Source organism: Diadema setosum, chromosome 17 (genome assembly GCF_964275005.1).
Source record: "Diadema setosum chromosome 17, eeDiaSeto1, whole genome shotgun sequence".
Classification (NCBI taxonomy): Eukaryota; Metazoa; Echinodermata; class Echinoidea; order Diadematoida; family Diadematidae; genus Diadema; species Diadema setosum.
The window spans coordinates 27867421-27890556 of NC_092701.1; the positions used below are offsets into that span (position 1 = coordinate 27867421).

The following is a 23136-nucleotide window of genomic DNA, read 5'->3' on the forward strand; positions in this document are numbered from 1 at the left end:
TGGAAGTTCCTCCATCACTGATAAAAGTGAGTCCATGTGCAGTAAGCTTAGGGAGACTTAAAATGCACTTAATCAGTTTCTTACAAAGATTTACATTTGACAACACTGACTAATATAGGCCTTATCTAACTCTACCACTCAGTGGAATGCAATATGTCAACCTCCTCACTTGGTACAAATTGCTTGATTTCTGTCAGAAATTATTACAGGGTTTTGCTGAGCCACATAATTTGTTTATTCGTTTGATTTTGCTCTGATTTTTTTTTTTAGATTTCATCAATCTGTGAATTTATTGAAGTACAGAGTTTAAAAAACTGTAAGAAGTGGAGAGAAAGATAATCTATGTCATCTTGATACATTTTAATAGTGTACTACAAACACAGGATGTTGATGTGTATTCAGTACTGTACATGCCATATATTTCACAGGGTTTCTATTTTCCTGAATTTCAAAGAGTTGGACGTTATTTGCCAATTTTTAAATGAATAAAAACATTGACTCCGATCCTGACACGAATGTGACATGCACGCATATATTTCTCCGTCTATTGCTGAACTCCAATATCGTTGAATTGTCCTGATTCATAAGAAAGTAGACTCTCTAAATATATGGCATACACAGAAGCACATTTTCAATAACAATGGCTCGAGCACATTTGCTATTGACAAAATGTGCACAATACTTGTCAGTTTGAAATACAGTTGAACCTCTCGTATCCGGACAAGTCGGGACCGGGGCTCATCCGGATAAGGGATTTGGCCGGATACGGGAGACTCAATGCTTTATACATGTACATATACATACACATGTACTGATGTAGCCCATTGTAGTACCACATGTAGTAATGTGTATACTGCAACCTTTTCATTGTTACACTCAGTAACAGACCCCAAAATAGAATGAAATCATTTTCTTTTACAAATTCTTGGGATGATTTACCTAAATAATTATCAAGAAATGTATCAAGTATATGTAATTCATGTATGTTTGTGTAGGAGTTCTCAAGGAGTTGGGAATCCCCCTTTCCTCCCGTAATTCTTAAAAAAGATAAAAAAAATCACGGCGAGATTGCGTCCGGATAATAGAGAGATCCGGATAAAGGGAGGCCGGATAATAGAGGTTCAACTGTACAACAAATTTTCTTGTGGAATTCAGAGATTTGTCTGAATGATAATATTGCTTGTGTATGATTTTATAATGAATACTCACACTTCATCTAAAAGCAAACTATAAAAAAGAGACCAAAAAATAATATTCTTCATGGCCATTCATTACATCATTGACAATTAGATGCATCTCACAACTTGAAAACAGTATATTTTCATTGCTGAAACCCAGTGAGTGCCGAAATTACAACCGCAAATCACAGTTTGATTCATTTGATTCATGTCCCACGCTAGAGCGAGAATTCTTCCAGGCATGACTGAATACAGGAGCCATCCAACTGCACGACGTCGCCAACACTTGCAAGCTTAAACATGCACACTTTTTACGTCGGTTGTGTAGCCACGCCTATAAAGCTGTGGCTGCAGCAATGGCACAAATTTTGCACACTGTGCAAATTCCTTGGCAGGCCAGCCACCGTGTTCGGTCGGTCTGCCCGCCTGCTGAAAGCCCAAGATGGATTCTCCTTGCAAATTATTGCAAATGTTCACCCAACTTACGTCCAAACACCACAATGTGGCGCAATCTGACAGCAAAAGCTTGTGCCATACCCAAAGTGACATGCATGTACTACTTTCATCCTTGATGGAATAATTATGTTGATTTCACCACTGACAGAACCATCATGCCGTACATCAACTAGTTTTTTAAAGTAAAAGTGTGAAAAATGGAAAATAAAATGCACATGCCAGCAGAGGCCAACACTGAGTCAAGCACAAGGAGGTGCAACGGCCACTTGTCCACTGTCTCTCTTTGTTGGTGGGCGGGGCTCCTCACACCAGACCATCATAAAGAGATAGCGCCTGCACTATGGAGGGGTCCTTCTTGGAGCCCTCCAGAAACTCTTCTTTGGTGATTCGGTTGTCGCGGTTCTGTTGAGGAGAGACCACAAGTTGGAGACAGAAAAAGGAGAATACAGATCTCAATTACTTGTACAGATGTGTACATGACCATAAATCCACCAAAAGACGCAAACCCCTACTAGCATATGTACTGGATGTAAATTGATAGAAGTATTTGGCATATCTGTGGGGGTTGCACATCCATACCCTTAGATCATTTCATGGCTTTTTACAGTTTTTAAACCATAAAACTATCAAGTTATTTCCAGCTTTTTAAAACATCATCCTCAAGTCAGCACACAAAAAAGTTATAGTAGTGTTGGGCCGAGAAACCATCAACATTGGAGCCATCAATTTTCACCATGCAGACAAAACTGTAATATCTCATGACATTCAGTTGGTCCCGTGACCCGTCCACTCGGACAGACTCAAAGAATTTCCACTTTATACCTGATTTGAGCCTTTAATTCCAGCTTGACCAGCTCTGACCACAAATTTGTAACAAATATTTCTGATGCTTTTGGTTCTTTTTCTTCCTTATTGCTAATTTAGTAATTTCTCTGGCCAAGAGTCTCACCTTTGTCTAATGAATATTTTCTAATTGCATTTTTCTCGTTGATGTTGCCAATTTGGTCAGTTTTTTGATACAAGAATCTCACCTTGTCCATGAGGGCAAAGATTTTGTCCACCCGCTTCTCTGGAGTGTTCTCATCCTCCGGCATCTGGACCATGTTTCCTACCATCTGGTAGATGGCTCCCACGATGCTCAGCATCTCCTTTTTGGTGATCATCCCATCCCCGTCGAGATCGTACAGCCTGAAGGCCCCTGGAATGAGGAAGACGAAGAAGAGTCGTATTTCTCTGAACCCCTTATAGCCCCGTTTTAACAGATCTCACTGCGGCAACATTGCGACAACGTACAGAGAATTCCTCGCCTCGAACAATAAAGCAGCAGGAGATTACAAGAGCAAAAAGCAAAAGTTACTACCACATCATCTAAGCAATAAACTTTTGAACAGGCAGGTTGAAAAAAGATTACCCAGATGCTGCCATGGTAGTTTTAATTTGAAAGGCTCTGCTACACGGGGCTTGAGTGCGAGGGCACTACGCTTAACTTGCTAAGCTTTATTTTTATGAGCATTCAGCAATCCAACCAAACTTGACCTCGTTGCAGATTAGCACTTACACTCACAGGTGGAGCAATGTGCCTCAACCCAACAGGAAGGCCATAGTGATACAATATTTGATGGAAAACTGTGAAGCAAGATATTTTCGCAGCATGAAATTTTTCATGAATTGGAGCTGAAGGCATTCTTTCACGGCATGAAATTTTCATGGCATGAAATTTTCATGAACTGTAATGTATTTGCTGCACATCGTGTAGACAAGAACTTTTGCATGGATTTTGATTTTGCAAATCTTGGCTCTCACGAAAATTGTGAAGTTAAAATGAACGCGAATATATCTGGTTTTACAGTATGCAGATTAGGTATTTCTCTATTCATTAGCAATTAGTTTCTAGACATCAGTACCAATGGGCTTATGAAGCACAGTATCAAATACAGTTAAAGAAGATGCCCAAGTACCTCTGAATCCTCATGCAAAAATATTGTCAATGCTACATTCTCAACTGTACCTTGAAGGCAACCCTAGTGTTTCTAAAGTTTGTCCTCTTGATAGTGAGACAGTCACAGAATTCAAGTTCAGACAAAAATGATTTAGATTTGATTCTCAAATAAGACCTTGTACAATTCAATGCCCAATACCATATCCAGCTGATTTTTTTTACATTACAGGGCCTTTATATACTTTGCTGTTGTTGTTGTGTGCACTAAATGTAATTCCGTATGTTTCGGGGATGAAGTAACATTCTAAATGATTCAACACATTTTTTGAATAGGCAATATCAAATTGTGTTTGCAATCTACTGAAATTCACATTTATGGCACACGAGATGAAGCAAACTAGATTTTGAATTCATAAAAATAAAGTCACCAAGTAATCAATTTATGAAAAGACAGTGAGACAACATTGTGTATCATGATTTTTATTGCTGATCACTTTGAAATAGAATTCCCTCATAAACTGTTGTATGGGTCTACAATGACTAATAATTTCATATCATATTAAGGGAATGGAGAGAGACTGTAGACAACTAAATTTTTTTATTTTCTGCACCTTCACTTTATTTCCAATTTAAAAAGTAGCATGAAAGACATGTCAAATATTACTCCCATTAGCCAGGTACTAAGTGCTCAGTGATACATTTATGACAAATACTATAAACACACACACTTACACACCAAAAGACACAAAGACAAAAAACAATTTTTGACATGCAAGTGTATGGGGTGACAATCGTCAAATCTAAATACATTTTGCCATTAAGTGTGCCTTGTACGACTAACCTTTACCCGATCTGTCAATATTGTCACAGAAAGAAGCACTAAAGAATTATTATTCAATACTAAACATTCACACATGTTTAATATTAAAAGACAGTAAAGAAAGCTGTTTGAATAAAGTCACAAAGTAATAGGATTCATCACTGCTACACAAAGGTCAATACAAAGCTGAATGATTGACTTACAGTTGAGTTTCTCATCGATATTCCCTCTTGACGTAACTGAAAGTGCTTGGATGAATTCATCAAACTCAATCTTCTCATCCTATCGAAGAAGAGATAGAGATGAAAGTAAAGAGTAAAACATGAATACCATGTATCATGAAATTATCATGACATGTCACTGCCACTTTATGACGTGTATTCAATTTGAATGGATATTTTCCTCTAAGAACCTAGTAACATGCGTTTTCATCTACACATGCACCCGTACATATTCAATGCACTTCAATACTTACTCAGCATAACAGAAGTTATACTGAGAGTATGTGCTACTCTTGCAAAATGAATGAAAAAAAAAAAATTAGAATCACTGTGTGTTGCATACAGAATGTTTGGAGAAAGTTAATGGCATGAAACTGAAATCGTTCAAGAAAAACAGTGAATTCCAAATCGATGCTTAGGAAAAAACAACAACAACACAAATTTTCACAAAAATGACCCCAAAAGGTCTGATGTGTTTAAACGAGTATGTGGACAAAAGCAACAAAGTACACTTTAATGCTAGAACAACCGCAATGTCAAAAATTCAGCAGCGTATCAATACCTAATAAATTCCCAGAGGAGTAACCCATTTATTTGATTAGAATTATATGATATTCATAAGAAATAAAATGTGTTGCCAAACTCCCTTCCATATGAGTCATTTTGATGTTCTCAAAACAAAGCTTTCTCTCTATAATAGAAAAAAAAAGGGAGAAAATTGCTAACACCTACACATACTGTATAAGGAGTCTGGCAAACAATAATTTCCTCCATCTTTTGCTCATGTGAATGCACTTTTAAAGCCATTTGTTTGTTGTTGTTGTTGGTTTTTTACTTCAATCAGGTGTACTACTGAGTTTGTTTCCACCCACATGAAAATGTAGGGTGAGTCACCTGTACTTGGCTTTTTCTTGCACTATTTGTGAAACCAGCACCGTTCTCATAAAAGATGACATTATCACATACAATCTTGACTGTTTCACCGACAATAATCTGACAAGCACGATTTGTTCTTTCAGACAGTCACTATGCCCCTTTCACTTCTTAAAATAGGAGGCAATAAATTCAACAGACGTACAGCAGAACACATACTGTAATGTACAAACTGCATTGTATTGACCAGTAACACTGCAGAATATACAAAGTGATTATTTTTCTCTCACAACAAGAGAGACAGAAAAAAAAGCTTCAATCATGCCTATTATCACATATAAAAAGGTTACAATGTACTTCCCTGGAGTTGGCTGCCACACCCAATCCCTCGGAAAAAGTCATTGGGGACACATTTCATAACACCAGGGCAGGTATCCACCACAGTTGTCCATGGCAACCTGACGTAATGACTAGTCTGACAGCGCAGACAGGCCACGGCAGTGAAATTCTAAACCCATGTCTGAATCAAGACTAGCACCACATTCAGGCATTTATTACAGTGCTGGAACACCATGAAGGGTATTTGCAACATAACTCTCTGTTTTAAAATCTACATTGCATACTGAGCCCGGATTATGAGGGCAATGACATGTGCCAATGCACTATACATTGCAATACTCAATATGCCTGGCATCTGCATCTACATCCACTCTGGCTACAGTGGCACATAAGAATATCCTCACTTGGTCTTTTATAAGCAGGAGGATGCTGCCGCCATATTAGCTCTTTTGTTTACAGGCTTTTCTGGGGAGGATTTCAACATTCTTGAGGGTTTTTGTTTGCTTGAGCTGTGTCTCTCATTGATTCCCTTGCAGCTTTGAAATTTAAAAACAGCCATATCAGTTAAATCTTGTTCCTTTTTTTTTTCTTCTTTTTCTGTTTCATGCCATAAAGTCTCAGAATGCACACTATCTCTGTAGGTTGGTTTGCTTTATCTTTTTTTCCCCTAAAATTTTCACTACTCAATGTCAATGTTTCATAAGTAAAAAAAAAAAAAAAAAACCAAAACAACTTTCATATGAGCCTTTCATGGTTAAAATGTAATTCTTTCAATTGCAATTTTTAACTGCCTAAATTCATAGTCATTCGTAAATTGGCAACACATGTGAGATGATTAAAGTTCATGTCTATCCCTCAAACTGGCAAAATTTTTCAAATTTCTTTCTGATTTTGTGCAGATTTCCTGTCAGTGATTTCAACCAATTTCATCCTTATAATCCTCTTCCAATATAAGTTGCGTATTGCCAAATATTTGCCAATTTTATAATAATGACAAAATCATAAATCTTGAAACAATTCCTTGGGGGGGGGGGGGGGGGCATATAACAATCTGCTTCCGGAATGAATACATGCATACCTGCTAAGAAGAGGCTGTGTCAACAAACTAGGGTTAGACACTACCTTGGTACCCACAAATTTCCATAGCAACTTGCTTCCTTAAATGTACTACAAAATATTGTGATAAATCATAAAACACTGCAATCTGCAGGTGTAATAAATCAAACCACCTCACAGAGTACAAGTACAATGTATATTGCCACAGCTGAGGTTGTAAACCAGTTTTTGTCATGTTTTTGTGAAATAGAAAGAAGCTATTTGTTCCTTCTTTTTTTTAAGTCAATCTAGTTCATGTAATTTTTTAACACTCCACATCATACATTGTATGTCAACTATATTTTGTATAGCTGATCCATGCATATTCACAGTGCAAAATTATAATGGATGTATTAATGGATAAACATAAATCTTGGGCATGCTTGTAAAATTCTTTTTTTTTTTCTCCCTTGTAAATCCAAGAGTGGATTATCTGTTCGGCAAACACACTTTGCATTACCACTGCATGTTCCCAGCACTGTGTTCAATCCTTGCTATGTAAAGAAATCTTAATTCATCAAACTACAAAACAGCAAAAAAAAAACAACAAAACAAAACAAAACAAAATTACCCCCCCCCCCAAAAAAAAAAAAAAAAAAAAAAATCCCACACAAGTAAAAATCTGGTAAAGTAGCACCAAAACTTTACTGCTGAACTATCAGATTGAGACAGCATTAGCCAAACATTCACCTTAACTCAGATATGAAAATTTCTAAAATCCAGGTTGACGTGCTGAGAGGAGCCTTAACATTTCATGAGATGTTCATACTGAAATCTTTATCTAGTAGTTAGTTTAAACATCTAACTTTTGTTTCACATTTGATTTCACACAATCATTCAGGATATTTCGTAGTTTACTCACCCCATTTTCATCAAATACATCAAACACGTAGGAGGCAAACTTCTTGGCATCTCCGAAGGGAAAGAATTGCTTGTAGATTTCTATGAACTCCTGTTGGGAATTCAAACAAGATACAATACAAAACAAAAAATGAGACATAAGCTGACCATAGAAATACCTGGAATAGGTGCACCCCGAGAAAAATATGCACGGAATACATATCTTACACACACAGAACATGAAATCTGAATAATAAACTTGTAAACAAACATTTAAACATATATGTGTTTGAGGTGATTAATTTTAGCATTTTGATGAAGAGTTTTTGAGACTTACCGTAGAAAAAGTGTCAACATCAGTTCATTCTGACTCATATGTAGAAGCCTAAAAAAAAAAATATATCTGTACTAAAACACTTATTGTATAATTCTGGATTTATTTATTTATTTTTTGTTGTTGTATGCAATAAAGTATTAACAAGGAGGTGATCACGGCAAGCTTTATGGCTATGGATAGCAAACAGATAACCAGTTAGAGCTTTATGATTAACATCTGCATCAACTTCAATTCAAGGTTTGTGTATTTGGTAAAGAAACAAGGACCTAATTGCATCATGTTAAATCATTATTCAACTTTTTTTCATTTAAAAGCTTGCAAATACTACCAATCACTCCATGAATATATATACATACCAAAATCAATGTAAACAGCAGCCATAATTATGCTCTTGTCAAATGAACTTATTTGTCTGCTTTTCAAGCAGACAAATTACAAGAGGTCAGTGTACAAGCATGGTAGTGTCTGCAGCAAAAGTGTGCGTAAGGACATATAATTCCTCCTTTTAAAGATTCTGAGAAAAAAAAAGGAGGGACAAAATCTTAGATGGTAGCTATGGATGGAAAATATAGCAACAGATAGGACATTAGTTCCATTCACACACATCTGAAATAATATCTTTTTTTTAATTCATTAATTCTAAAATGAGATGCAAAAAACATTAATTCCTGTGGATACCAAAAAAAAAAAAAAAGTTATCTCTCCCAATACACATGGAAATGTAAAATTTGTGCAGCAAGATTTTTGTTTTCTTTCTTTAAGTTCTTGCAATAACTTGCCCTGCATGGCATGTATGAGCTGCACAGCATGTGTGATCAGTGAAGAAACCATCATTTTTTTTTTTTCAATCCCATAATGCACCTCCCCACACAAGGTCCCCACACTTGGGCACCAAAGGTCACACTCAGGTCACTGTTTTAGGCATGCGCAGTCTGGAGATTCAAACTTGTGTGAACAGCGGCAAATAAAATTGATTTTCACATCGCAATGCAAAAACTGATCACTCCTATGTGTGAATAAGGCTAAAAGAATAAACGGAGGTAGACTAATAGAAAGAAAGAAAAAAGAAGCACACCGCAGAGAAGACAAAGAAGAGGAGAGAGAGAGAAAATAGAATGTATGGAAAATGGGATGACACTTAGACCAAAATCAGATAAGATCATACACTGAGAACAACAGCATTAACCATTTGGCATCTGAACAACTGGCGGCTGCCCCTTGCATACAGCACCAAACTACCCTTGCATAATATGTGAGTTTGTGTGTGTGTGTGTGTGTGTGTGTGTGTGTGTAAATGTGTGTATTTGTTCACCTGGTACATATTGTCTCCGTCTCATCCTACTCTGCAATCTGATCTTTATCAAAATTCACGATCAATTAATTTAACCTCGTGCAGAATTGTGTGAAAAATACTGCTTGAGATCTTTCTTCGGTGAACAGAGGTCGGCATAGGAAAGACAAAACAAAACAAAACAAAACAAAACAAAACTCTCTATGATGAAAGGGTAGCGATGTTCAAGCTGTACACGGAGTACCAGTCTATACCTTTACACTTTTTAAAGAGATGAAAAACTGAATGATACAAACAAAAAGAAAGAAAGATTTTGATTCTTTTCCACACACTGATTCTCATACTGGCATAACCTATGAAAGGAGTTTCCACACCTGGTCTGTGCAAGGTTGTGTACTGATTATGCTGCTGTAAACTGTGTCTACACTGGCCTACGCTGGCCTACGCAACAATATGCAAAGGAAAGCAAAAGAGTATGCCATATGTGCGCCCAAAATGAGAGATATGTTTAATTTTATTGTGTACTTTTAGCGCACAGTACACGACACAAAAAAACTATGCAGTTTATGCGCAAGTTTACGTAACATTACATTACTGTAAAGCCATGCCTATGCAATAGTATGTTATCCTATGCCAGTCCGACAAAACAAAAAGCCTTTGAGTCTGAATCCAAGGGCTTAAATCCAAACATTTCTTCTTCTAATTCTTGCGAATGCTTGCTTCCTTCAACATTTTTTCCGATTAGCACACAGCCTAATTACTATGCATCTCTATTCAATTCAATTCAAGTCATACATTTATTCAGTAATAAAAATCATTTGGATATGAAATGTTTCCAAAATGTAGCAGGTACAGTTCAGAGAAACCCAGAGGCTTGTTACAATAGAATGTGGCCTTAAAAACAAATCATACACATATTGCAAATTAAACATTAAAATATCATATGAAAAAAAGATGCAGTCACATTGTGAAAGCCCCTTCAGAAAGAATGCAAACAGTCATGAGAATTAAAAGCTTAATGCTTCTTATCCGCATCTAGAGCATGTCTCTCCTGCTACAGGGCCACAGAAACAAAGAAAGATAGAAAGAGAGAGAAAGAGATCAGTACAAATATAGCAAGATAATGAGATGCAGACACATGTAGATGCATGAGGCAGGGTGGAAAAGCTTAGATAGACGATTATTGAAATTATACCTCAATGACTGTAATATTTAAAGTATATCACAATAACTTACATCTCGGCACAGCGTTCCACTGGGGCAGTCCCTAGCAAAACCATCATACCTAAAAGAGGAGATCAGAGAGAATACAGTCCAGTCAAGTTAATCACAGGAGGAAGGTCCACTTTCTTCTCAGTTCATCCTTCAAATTCTTTTAACTCATTGAGGATGAGTCCCGAGTATACTCGGGGCAGGAGTCCATGGGAAATGCATGTTGTAGCAAAATCAGCCTGTCCTCAACGGGTTAACCTTACTAGAAATCATAATGTTATCAAACTTAAAAACAAAAGAGAAAATTTCTTACTTTCAGTCATGCTGATTATTGGGGAAAGGTCATTTATTCTATAGTCCTCAAAGTTATGATCAATGCCAGAACTCATACCTTAAAGGAGAGACAAGTGTCAGGTCATGCTGATTCAACCCACTGAAGGCTAGCCATGAGTATACTCAGGTGGATGTCTATGGGAAATGCGTTTTAACCTAAAATCAGCTTGACCCCAACCGGCTAAAGGGGAAAAACTTTTTTCTCTCTCTCTTTTGCAGTATTTTCCTCTTTGGATCTTCAAGCTGGAAGCACCATATAAAACAAAAAGAAAAACATTCAGCATCCACTGAATGCTGGAATGAAATAATTTTTTCTTTACTCTTTTGAGTGAAATCATTTTATAAATGCCCATGCCTCGTCATATAAATTATGTAAATGTGCTTTCATTTTGTAATTGTGCCTTCTACAAAGTTACATCTGACAATATGAAACGGAAACCAAGCAGATGGAGTAACAACTTGTTAAGAGTACACAAGCAGTAAAAGAAATTACATCGGAAGGAAATTAGAAGGTCTGAAAAATAATAATGAGACAGACATATTTACCTATCAGAGCTTTTCCCAATCATTTTTAAGTTAATTCACTCTTCCATGAGCAATGAGTTTTACAAAGTCAATAGATGTCTCCATTACATACACATAATGCTGATGATTGGGGGATGGAGGGGTGGGTGGGGGAGACATTTATGCAACAACCAAACTCTACGTGCAGGTTGCTGCGATTTTATCTTCGTGAGAACCATGTAACTATTCATCTCTATACGAATCACATGTACTGTGTACCACGAGATCAATATTGGCAACTCCGAGACGATATGATGATACTCATCTAGCTCTACAGGGAAGCAGTGTGCTCATACTCTACTGCCAAGTTTAGTTGCCATGGCAACAGGCAGTTTTCACAAGGATTTTCCATATGGAATGAATATCATTTCTTTTTTCATCTCTCCCATCTGACCTACACCAGTGAGGCATATGTAAATGGCACTGTGTACAATGCATCTATCAGAAACTGCTATCATAATGTTAAAGGTGGCTATTATGTTTGAAATTTTCCTAATTATATGTCTCATTGTACATCTGATAAACCCAAATTAATATCTGCAGCTTTGATGATGATGATGACGATAATGATGACGATGATAACATAACAAAAAATAACAATGATAATATCATTACCCTCCTTCTTATTATCATCATCATAATCTATTCAAAGCATCATTTGTTCTATTATCAGGGTTTAACACTAACTTTTTTTTTTTTGTGGCACATTTGGGCCACTAAAATCTTTATATCTGACATTTCGGTAGCCCTAAAGAGAAATGAAGTGGCCCGCAATATTAAAGCACATGTTTGGGTATATATATATATATATATATATATATATATATATATATATATGTGCAAATCCATTCTGGATCGTAACTGCCCAATCAGGCTACCAAAGGATAACCTTTCTGGAATTTTGGTGGTGCAATTTTTGTGGCCCCTGGCCACCAGCCCAATGCAAATGTCCAGCGGTGTATACATAGATGTAGACATAAGCCTACTGTATTGCTATCAGTGAATATTCAATGAATTCGCTCTATTCTACTTGAAGCAAAACACACATACAACCCCCCCAAAAAAAAAACACAAAAAACCCAAAAAACGACAACAAAAAAAAAAACAACAACAACAAACAGGAGTGCTGTCTCTGAAAATACCATAATTCAAAGAATGGACAGAAAAGGTTATATAAAACACTGTATTGGAGTACATACTCACCATTGTCGTATCTCCTTTTCATCAACTGTAAAACAAATAAAAAAGATATAGTTACATCCTTTATATAGGAGTCTATAGATTCATATTTTTCTGTCATACCACTATATCTACATTTAAAAACACATTGAAAAATTTGTTGACATTCAATCCATAATAATGATGACATTCTGGAGGGGAAAAAAATGATCGCCAAGATGTCTTAACGAAAAGGGAAGCCATAAATATAGACAAAACAAATATTTTTCTTCAGATTGCAAGACAGTGCAAACAGGAAATGGGGATGGCCTGAAACATGTCAGCATGTCTGTAATCTACTGAAAAATCAAGAAAAGAAAATACAGTAATAAATAACCCACTTTTGAATAAATGAGGTTGGATATTTGCTTGAGAAAGCCATTACCGAAGATGGCACAAATGAGCTCCCATTGTTGGTCGATGGCTAGATACATTAGCGGCGGTATCCGATAAATTCTCATCCGGGACGATTGCCCTTGGTCTACTAATGGCTATTCTCCCTGTTTGACCATGAATGCCTAGTTAACCAGTAATATTTCTTATCACAAAAACAAATATTCACTTCGTCATGAACACATATTGCAACCCATGGATCCCTTGAACACATACAGTACACATACATACGTGGCAATAGCTCACTGCAGACAAATGGGATTTTGTTTTATTTTTTCTTTCCCAAGAGAGATTATGAGTGGAAATTAACTTTATGGGAGAGGCATGAAAACTCCTATCAATGACGATCAATTCTTGTGCTGAAATGACTAATAGTAGTACGTAGCACCCTTTAGCTTTCAATGTTTAGAATGATGAAACCTTATCGTCAAAGTGTCTCTATCAAGAAAAAAACAAACAAACAAACAGTTAATTTAAGATACTGTGGTCTAGAATTTGCTGACCAATGTGATGAACAGTAAGTACCAGAAAAATGCAGAACCAGGCTGTAAAACAACTACATGAAGATATGTGACCGGCGACAACGGTTTCAGGCAAAAGTCGGGCATTTTGAAAATTCATTTTTTCACTGAATCACATTGCCCACTATCTAAGCTTTGCATTGATATAAAACACTTGTATTCTTCGGCATCATAAGTGGGCATGGAAAGCGAAATAAAATGCACTTTTTAAGTTGTTAGCCTAACAAAATTGCGATAAAACGGGCTTTGAAGATTCACCTCTTACTCAAAGACAATGTCCAAGCGGCGATGCGAGGTGAGAATCACCCATGCGTACGATGGTGCCAATCGATGTTAAGCTCCGCCTCTAGCAACCACATCGCCTTCTGATTGGCTCACTGAGAGAGTCAAATTTCCCGGGCACCCTTCCTAGGAGCTCAGCGTATGGAGCCAAAAAACAATGCGGTTCGCTCGGGTTTGTTTTACCATTACGTCTTTTAAGATGGCGGATACGATAATTGCACGTACGGTGTACATGACTGTGTATGGTGCACGCATTACGCAATGGCATCCACACGCCATGACCATGTGCATGTAACAGGAGCGGGTGGCGAATCCATACATTTACAAATCGCGTTTTCATTGTTGTTGATTTGACTTTATCATTGGCGACCCTTTTGAAGGCAGAAAAATGCCAGTGCTGGCAAGGGTCACGCTTCCTCTTTGTTTTGCTTTTACAAGCCGTGCATAATGTTGCCTTGTTCGGTGGTGTTGATTATATTAAAACAAACAAACAAACAAACAAACACGTACGACTCATTAGTTGCTGCGATCTTGATGTGTAGTATTTGAATACACTGTATAACTGGTTACATGTGACCTCTCCTTTCCCGTACCCTTCCCTTGAGTCAGTCTGCTGTCATAATTTTTACTACATGTACAAGTAGACTATTTTTTTTTTTCTTTTCACACCATTATGTCGTGCAGCTACATGATTTTTGTTTCACTTCCGTTGTCAAACATTGCGGTAGAATAGTTTGGATAGAAAGCCAAACGAAGAGCACGCACTACAGAGCGAGCGTATAAACCACTATAGTAAGAACAATGGAGCATGTAATCATGTACGCATCGACAAAGCATTCCCAAAACGCTGCAACTGGTGTCTCCGAAAGCCGAATTATGTAAATGTCTGCGACGCACCAGCCAATCGCATGGGAGACCCTGCGCCGTAGCAACGCTGGGGATATTGGCGCGGCATTCGAAAGAAGCTCGAAACTCACGAGTGCGATCCAACATAGGATGATTAAAATTCCATTTTCGATAGGAAAAACGTAGTCTGATGCTTTGAAATTTAGTGTAGATGTAGAAAACATATCAAAGATTCGATTTCTGCAAAAAACCCAAATCGACCAAAATAATGGTAAAAATCTTTGTACCCCGCCTAGGAGGGAATTTGCTCTTGCGACTTTTGCCTGAAACCGTTGTCGCGGGTCACATATGCATCTAATAGGTTATATACAAGCAGCATGTACATGTAATACAGGGTTTCAGGTTACTACTGAAGCCCATGTCAAGTTTGGTTGTAAAACAAACAAAAAATAATAATAATAAAAACAAAAACAAAAATTGCAATATCTTATGGAGAATCAAATTTGTATTTAAAGAAAAAAAAGAACGCACACACACACACACACACACACAGACACACCGATTATTAAGCTGCTTAGGTCTCTACTGTAAAATCTACAGACAAAATTAATGGCACGATGAACGAGTGTCATAAATTGACAATAAGTAAATACAGAATAGATTGAAAATCACTCTTTCAGAATTGCAACTGTGAGAACTTTGGTCTTCATGTCTTTGTTTTTGTTTTTCAGCTTGATCTCAAACCGTAGTTGCACAGACATTATTTATTATGTCTTATTTTGTCAAGTTGGAAAATAAATACTTCCTGAACAATGCCTATTTTATGAGGTGTGCTGGTGTAATTCTTTGACATTTTTTTTTAAAGACTAAAAACAGATGTTCTTGAGAAAATATTCTCTGCAATCAAATGCATGAGTGGTTTTTAACTGGATTTCTATTCAGTGGCCAAGCCATAGTATTTTCCAGTACCACTGATATGAAAACTGTATGCCACTAATTTAGAGGCAGTTTCGTTTTCATTTGCCAAATTGGCAACACACCAGAATATTGCCTTCCATAAATCAAATGCAATGTTAATTGTCTCATAATGTTGATTTATCGGCACTGCTAACCTCGATAACACTCATTTTTTTTATTCTGTCCGTTTGGTACTTACAATGTGTACACTCCGTCAACTTGTCCAGATTGCATCTCGTAAGCTTACTGTTCTGCTTCCCCATGGCCCAGGGTCAATCACTACCTGTAGCTGAGAAAAAAAAAAAGAATTGCAATGGAAAAATGAATAATAATTAAAACATAAAAGAGCCTTTAAAAACTAAAAAAAGCCAGCAGACAGGTAAGGCAACACCCTTTTAGTTGGATGCAAAACATTTGTTTGGAAAAGAACACCTGATGTCCAAATGCTGACAGAAAAGATGCAAGGTATTTGTCGGCAGTACTTAAGTTTATGTTTTGCTAGTAGTGACAGGGATCTGAATCCGAGAATTTTTGACATGAAGATGCCAACTCTTACAGTTATATGTCCTCCACTCACACCCCTCTGCTCATCAATCTGTCAATAATTTTTGTCACAATAAAATTTTGTTTGCTGCTTCACTTTGAACTTTTACTTCTAGCCTACTACAATGTATCATACAGTTCTCTGTCTATCACTCTTTCTCCTTTGCCGGAGTCTGATTCGATTTTGAAATTCACTGTACAAGTCACAGTAACTGTATCAACAGAGCGATCCTCAATTGTGTCCTCAGCTTTTCATGCTATGAACCTAACACAAATCAGATGATCAGCATATATTACATATATATATATATATATATTTTATTTTATTTATTTATTTACTTTTTTTAGGGGGTAATACAAAGGGTGCGTTTATGCTTCCATTTTGGGGGCCAAAATCAGGCTTTTGAAATGTGATTAGTACAAAACGCTGTTGCGTTCATGCTCATTTCGATAGAAACGCCGATTCAAAACGCCGATCCAAAACGCACAAAAAGGTGCGTTTACGATCGGCGTTTCTGACTAATCATGTTTGACGGGGAAGCATGAACGCAACAGCGTTTCTAAACGCGTTTAGAGTGACGTCATCTAAACGCCTTTCTGGTTCACGTGAAAAAGCGCGCGCCTGGCCAGCCAGCTACCCTGGCCTGTGCAGTTTTCCCATGTACTGTGCATACGCATGTCTTTCCCAGCTGCTCTCCCAGGCCAGGCCACCGATCGCAGCGCGCGCCCCAATTTGACCTGCCTCTGCTGAGGTCAGCAAAGCAATCGCAAACGCTCTTTCCAAGGCTCGAAGAAAGTGAGCATAAACAGTGCTCCCGTGAACGGCGTTTTGAATCAGCATTTTGAATCAGCGTTTCAAAACGCTGATTCTGCCTTCGCAAATTGAGCATAAACACACCCTCAATCATCTAAACCACATGCAAAAGACACTGCGATAATTAAAGTTGGTTGTGAAAACTTTGGGTCACATTGCAAACTACCAGAATCCATGTCAACATCAAACAAAGATATGAATCTTTTTGTAATGCAGAGCAAGGTATTTGATGGAATGCAAAAAATATGCATGCCTGATGTGTGACAGCATATTATAACTAAACTTTAAACTCAACTATCAATTCACATACCATGTATTTAATAATGAATAAAATGATCAATATACACATATAGCATGGAATATGTAGCATGGAATATAGCAAAGATCACAAAATGACCAGCCTAATCATACCTCTTCATGATTTATACAATTTGACCAACTAGGCCCCCATGGTATACAGCTTTAATAAAATCAAGATAATTTGATCCAGGGAGAAAAACCTACAGGCCATAGTGGGAATACTATTGATGAGAACTGTGCACATTTAACGGTTAATTGGACAGAAACTAAACATCCTAAATGAAATACAAAGAATTATTCACTTGCAGAAAACTATGACTATTTCAGCTGATTTACAAATATGCAATGATGCGAACAGATCAGTGGTATGCATGTACAGTAACAAATTGTAACTGTTGCGCCACTAGGCAGGAAGAAGATAAGACAACACTTGATGCGATTATTTCTCTTTTTAAAAGTCTTTATCAGCCACTGAATATTCAGTGTAATACCACAGTGTCAGTGACTGTCACATACAGTATGTTACAGAAATTATCATTTCCAAACATAGCTGAGCTGTATTTACTTTTTGTAGGTACACAAATGGTTGCAAGATGTACCTGACACACAGTGTCACTATGAAAGCAGTATTGAACAAGTCAAGGGCAACAAGATACAACTTGTATGCACACATCTAGTAACTGAATGTTGAAAAAAAAACAAAAACAAAAACAACTTGGACATTACACAAGGAATGCAACTGTATACACACATTGTAAGTGCATCCGTACATTGTTGCAATAAATATGAAGTTCTCTATACTTGTCATTTATGCACAAATACGCACAAATTACTGATCATTCAGAGAAACCAAGCATTCATTGTATTTGAGGCCTACATACTTCATCAAGGTGTATTGTCTGCATGTTGTCTGTTGTTTTAGTGATTAGAAAATGAAGCAAAGCAAATTAACCATTCTGCATGGCAGCTAGAAATCTCCAGACCAGTCCAACTGCAATAGCATGTCTTACATTCCTACATCTAAATCATCCTACTCTCAAAAGACACCTACCTATGCTCTAAATGATTACTTGACCGACGCTCGCCAGGCTGCCTCACAAGCTTCTGGTGATATCTATTTCGACATCATCCAAGAAGACCAGACAAAGTCATTTAAACACCACAAATAATGTTCCCCTGGGCAGTAACTCTTGAGAAAACACGGCAGCAGGTCATTAAACAAGCTTACACAATCTATCAGCTAATTACGAACTGATAAATATTTCGGTCTCCTCCGACTCGATCTCCGGCTTAAACAGGCTCGTAGATTTGAGTTACATTGCATAACCTTGCTCTCTGTAAGGTATCTCTGGAGTTATTCCAACTTTATCGCGGAGAAACAGAGAAAGCAAAGAGAGCGGTGCGGCAAATACCATCAAACATCCAACCAGTGCTGCGGTGATGAAGCTGTGTGTGTGTGTGTGTGTCTCTGTGTACCGAGAACAACGAACAGCAACTGTTCGTGCGCAGGTCTTCCGGCAGAAGAGAAGGGGACTGCAGACTACATGTACTTTGTGAGAGCTTCCCCCCCCCCCCCCTTCCCCGTTGTTGTCGTTGCACAATAGACTTTCAGTTGTTTGCTGAGTAGCGCTGAACACAATGGGTGGAAAAAACCCCAGAGACAAGTGTGCGGAGGCAATCAGCACGATGGCATAGGAAGTGTACGCGGACAATAGGGGGAGATGAGAAAGATACTAAGGGTATACGCCGATAAATAGCATGCTCTGCAGCAGTGAATAGCCCCCTCATTGGAAGACAGAGCTCGTGATGAAAGGGGGGAAAATCAATTAGGCTGTTGCATGCTTGAGTGGTTGCCACAGCAGCCAATCATATATTCTAGACAGCAATCAGGCATGAATATGCATGACATCTCCATATATTCCGATATGCCAACATATTTCAAATGACATATCATATCAATTACTGCTCTACAGCGCAGAAAGCTTGTCAGGCATTCACAATGGAGGAAAGAACGAGTACACTTGTGTACAGTGTATGTTTGCAGCGAATGTTACAGTCTGCATGACTGACTCAAGAAATAATAATAATAGAGAGACTCTTAAAGCGCTAATTCTACCTCTAGAAAGATACTCATGGCGCTGTAGAACAGAGTACATACAGTGTATGTATCATGTTACAGCAGAGTATCACAGAAGAAACAAACACACAATATACGTACATGTACAGATAAACAATTGTCGATTTAAATTGAAAAGGTAGGTCTTGAGGTTCTTTTTAAAAGCATCAATAGAAGATGCTTGTCGAAGAGATTTTGGCAGGCTATTCCAAAGTTTTGGGCCCATGTATGAAAAACAAATTGCATGTTATGAAATCAACTGATGCTATTTCACACCATACTGGAGTAGAAAGACAAGAAATGTTGCTATAGTATTATAACAACTTGTATGCCTCTGCCACATGGCATTATTCTCCCAACAGGTCTATAGTAAATCTTGAATATTATAATATGACAGTTTCACATAATTGGCCAAAAAATTGAAATGATGTATTTGAAAGTTCGATGGCACAACCCCAGATGTCTTGACTGTTTATCAAATTACCTAGAGCCAGGTTTCATTTGGATAGCTAAAATGTTACCGAGAGCAAGTATTTGGAAATTTGAGCATTAGCACTTGACCTCTGACCCTTATCCCTTTGACCCTATGGGCAACAACTTTCTTCAAACAATCACTAACTGGTAATACTTTTAAAAGGCTTTTTCAAAATACAAGAAAGAAGGTACAGTTTAACAAAACTGTTTCACTTGACCTTTAATATAACCTAATTAATATTCAAGTGTATACATTGAGTAGTTTATAAGTTGGAAAAAATGGTAATTTCCAGCATTAAATGAAATTTTATTTTTAGCATTCTGATCTGAACACCTCAGAGAATAATTGTTAGGCAGTACACTGTACAATCTGCATGTACACTAATTTTTTGTGTCCACGATTACTAGAGCACACAAATTTAAAGAAATTGAATTTGACCTTTGACCCTGAGTGTGTGTACAGAAGGTTGATAGGCACATTGTTGTCCTTTCATACATGCATATCATGCCATTTTTTAATCATGTAGTTATGGTAATAATGACCAAAGTCACTGTACTATCTTAAGATGACTCCCAAATCTGATTTTTATATAAAAATTTTACCCTTCTGCTCCTCTTATCTAACTCTTATAACGTGTATTTGAAAAAATTCAGTCACACAGCATAAAATTCCTTTTTATGCATTGCATGTGCATTTTATACAGAACAGTCAGAAGATTGGAAGATTGGATAAAAAATAAGGAAAATATGGCATTTTTAGATTTCACATTTTTCAGAAAATATTTCCTGACCAGCCCTTCTGAATATTCAAATGAGCAAGTTGGCAATGCCATCCAATCATTAACCCTGGTACCTGCCACTTTTGTAAAAAGACAATGAGATCTAAAATTGTGCAAGATGTGAAATGAGCCTCAAAAGACATCAATGGTAATTACTTACCTCTGACTTCTTGTGGCGGTGAAAACACACAATCAGCTGCACAGATGCTGGCATGCCTCCGAAGAGAAATTAACTCAGAATGCTGAAGGAAATAACAATAGTTCATGTAATCGAGTGGTGTGTTCCCACATCCTTTCTTTTCTGTCTCAGTTATTTCTTTTAGTTTATATTGCACAACTGTCAAACAGGCAACAAAACTGGAAAGTGCATCAATCTGCGGGCCTGATGGTGATGACCTTGGAGAGGTAGTAAGCGACGATGAATGTTGAGACGACAACCACGAGGGCAGTCCAGTAAAACGTCTCCTCGTCGAACACTTCCTCGAAAGACGGCAGCTGTTCGACGAGCTGCAGGAGAACTTGGCTGAATTTCTTCTGTTGCTGCATCTTCACTGCACACAGATCTGTTTGTCTACCAGACTGACAACATGCAGGGGGTTCCCAGGATGACTGGGCAGGCGGATTGTCTCTTCAGATCGATACTGATGGGGCATCAATTTTTCAGGGTACCAGGGTGTCTGTGGTAAGGGAGCAAGATAAAATAAAAAGGCGGTACCAGATTCAATAACCACAGTACACTGACATACACTACCAGTGCTGGATCCAGAGGGGGGCACACCGGGACACGCCCCCTCTTTATTTGTTGTTAAAACAAAAGAAATAAAAAGAAAAAAATGACATGAAACCTGGAAGTAGCACCAGAAATATTGTTCCCCCCCCCCTCCCCCCATTTACGAATTCATGGATCCGCCCCTGACTACAGTACAGGTTTGGCTATACTTTGCCTTGTTCCCCCCCCCCTCCCCCCCCCCCCCCCCCACACACACACAAAAATGAAATCGCGTTAATTCACATCTCTGCTCTTTAATGTAATATGAAGAATGATATGAAAAACTTACATTAAATGCAATGTGTTGATGATAGTCATCATGTGATAACATGGCAGGAATGAGGTTCTTGTATTATAAAGAAATTTTGATAGTTATTGATACAATTGTAAGTATTATAGCTACATAAGTACTACAACTGTCTTGATTCTTCTTTTCCCCAAAGATGTATACAGTGTAACTAGGCCCTATACTGTAAGCAAAGCTTAATTCATGAAAATATTGGACCTGTCCTCATAAACTTCTTCTTCTTCCTAATCTTAGTGAGTGATCGCCATCAACAAGCTGATAATTATGTCACTTTATATACTGTATAACAAGGAATGTTCGCATGCATTTTAATTTCGCAAATTTCGTGAGCGGCAACATTTGCGAAATGACAATGCATGCAAAAGTTCTTGCCTACACAATATGCAATGGATGCCAGTGGCAAGTCATGAAAATTTCATGCTGCAAGAAAGGCCGTTGGCTCCAATTCGCGAAATTTTCATGCCGCAAATATATGTATCGTGTTTTACAGTAGTTACTGCACAGCATTGTGGATCTTTTTTTCTTTTATCTAAATTTAAAGGGACTCTCTTTGACTCTTACTAAGAGTCTTGGTCATGTTAGTAGAACCCTACCTTTGTGATAATGAATGAATTGTCCATCACTCACTAGAATTCTTAGTATTCAATGCCAATGCAATGCACCCGATTGCACATGCAATTTCTAATCTAGCCCCTCTAGTCTAAATAATGTTAGACTAGACAAAAAATTCTGTCTGTCTGGAGGAGTCTTTTATAATTTTTTGCCTTTATAAAATCAGCTCTCCTCCTTATAGGTCTAGGAGATCGGTAAAGCCAGACGCAGATCACCGCGCAAAATATCCATCCCCGACGACCAGATACAGACCTATCCTTCGGTCAAACATTATACCTACTGTACTCCTGCCTGATACCAGTACACAGTGGAAATCAATGGTCATGGTACATTGGTAGTGGCTAGTGCACCAGAGTGGCAGTACCAAATCAGGTCCCAAGGATCTTGGTAAGGTCGGACTTTATGCCGCAAGGTCAAGGAGCAGGTACAGACTTCAGGTACAGCTGTGTCAGTGGTCAGGGGGTTGTTGAAATTTAATATTGACTAAAAATTATGGTATGCTGTGTGTGTCTTCAATGCTGCTCAACTTTCTAATGAAAATGAAGATTTTGGAGACATTTTTAAAGCGTTTAGCCATTGATTAATACAATGCTGCACATTGGCACTGGTCCAATGGTCCCTGACCATTAAAATGACTAAAAATTACTGTCAGTACTGTCAGTAACTTTTTCGGGATTGGACTAGTAAAAAATGGAAAAACTGGGTAC

General features: G+C 37.7%; 1 protein-coding gene across 1 annotated transcript; it reads right to left on the bottom strand.

The window, feature by feature from the left end:
• Positions 1-1492: 1492 nt before the first annotated feature.
• Positions 1493-21026, bottom strand: LOC140240728 (neuronal calcium sensor 1-like). The gene is made up of 8 exons (XM_072320490.1): positions 20902-21026; positions 15915-16004; positions 12702-12726; positions 10626-10674; positions 7784-7873; positions 4597-4675; positions 2666-2832; positions 1493-2036 (listed from the first exon to the last, which is right to left on the bottom strand). Exons 2-8 carry the CDS (start codon positions 15976-15978, stop codon positions 1938-1940), a joined length of 573 nt encoding a protein of 190 aa, XP_072176591.1. The 5' UTR covers positions 15979-16004; positions 20902-21026; the 3' UTR covers positions 1493-1937.
• Positions 21027-23136: the final 2110 nt, after the last annotated feature.

Coding starts and splice junctions, on each gene's coding strand:
- LOC140240728 (XM_072320490.1), bottom strand. CDS start 15,978: ATGGGGAAGCAGAACAGTAAGCTTACGAGATGCAATCTGGACAAGTTG. Junction 7,874..10,625: donor GTGGAACGCTGTGCCGAGAT/GTAAGTTATTGT, acceptor AATTCCCAACAG/GAGTTCATAGAAATCTACAA. Junction 2,037..2,665: donor TCTTTGCCCTCATGGACAAG/GTGAGATTCTTG, acceptor TCTCCTCAACAG/AACCGCGACAACCGAATCAC.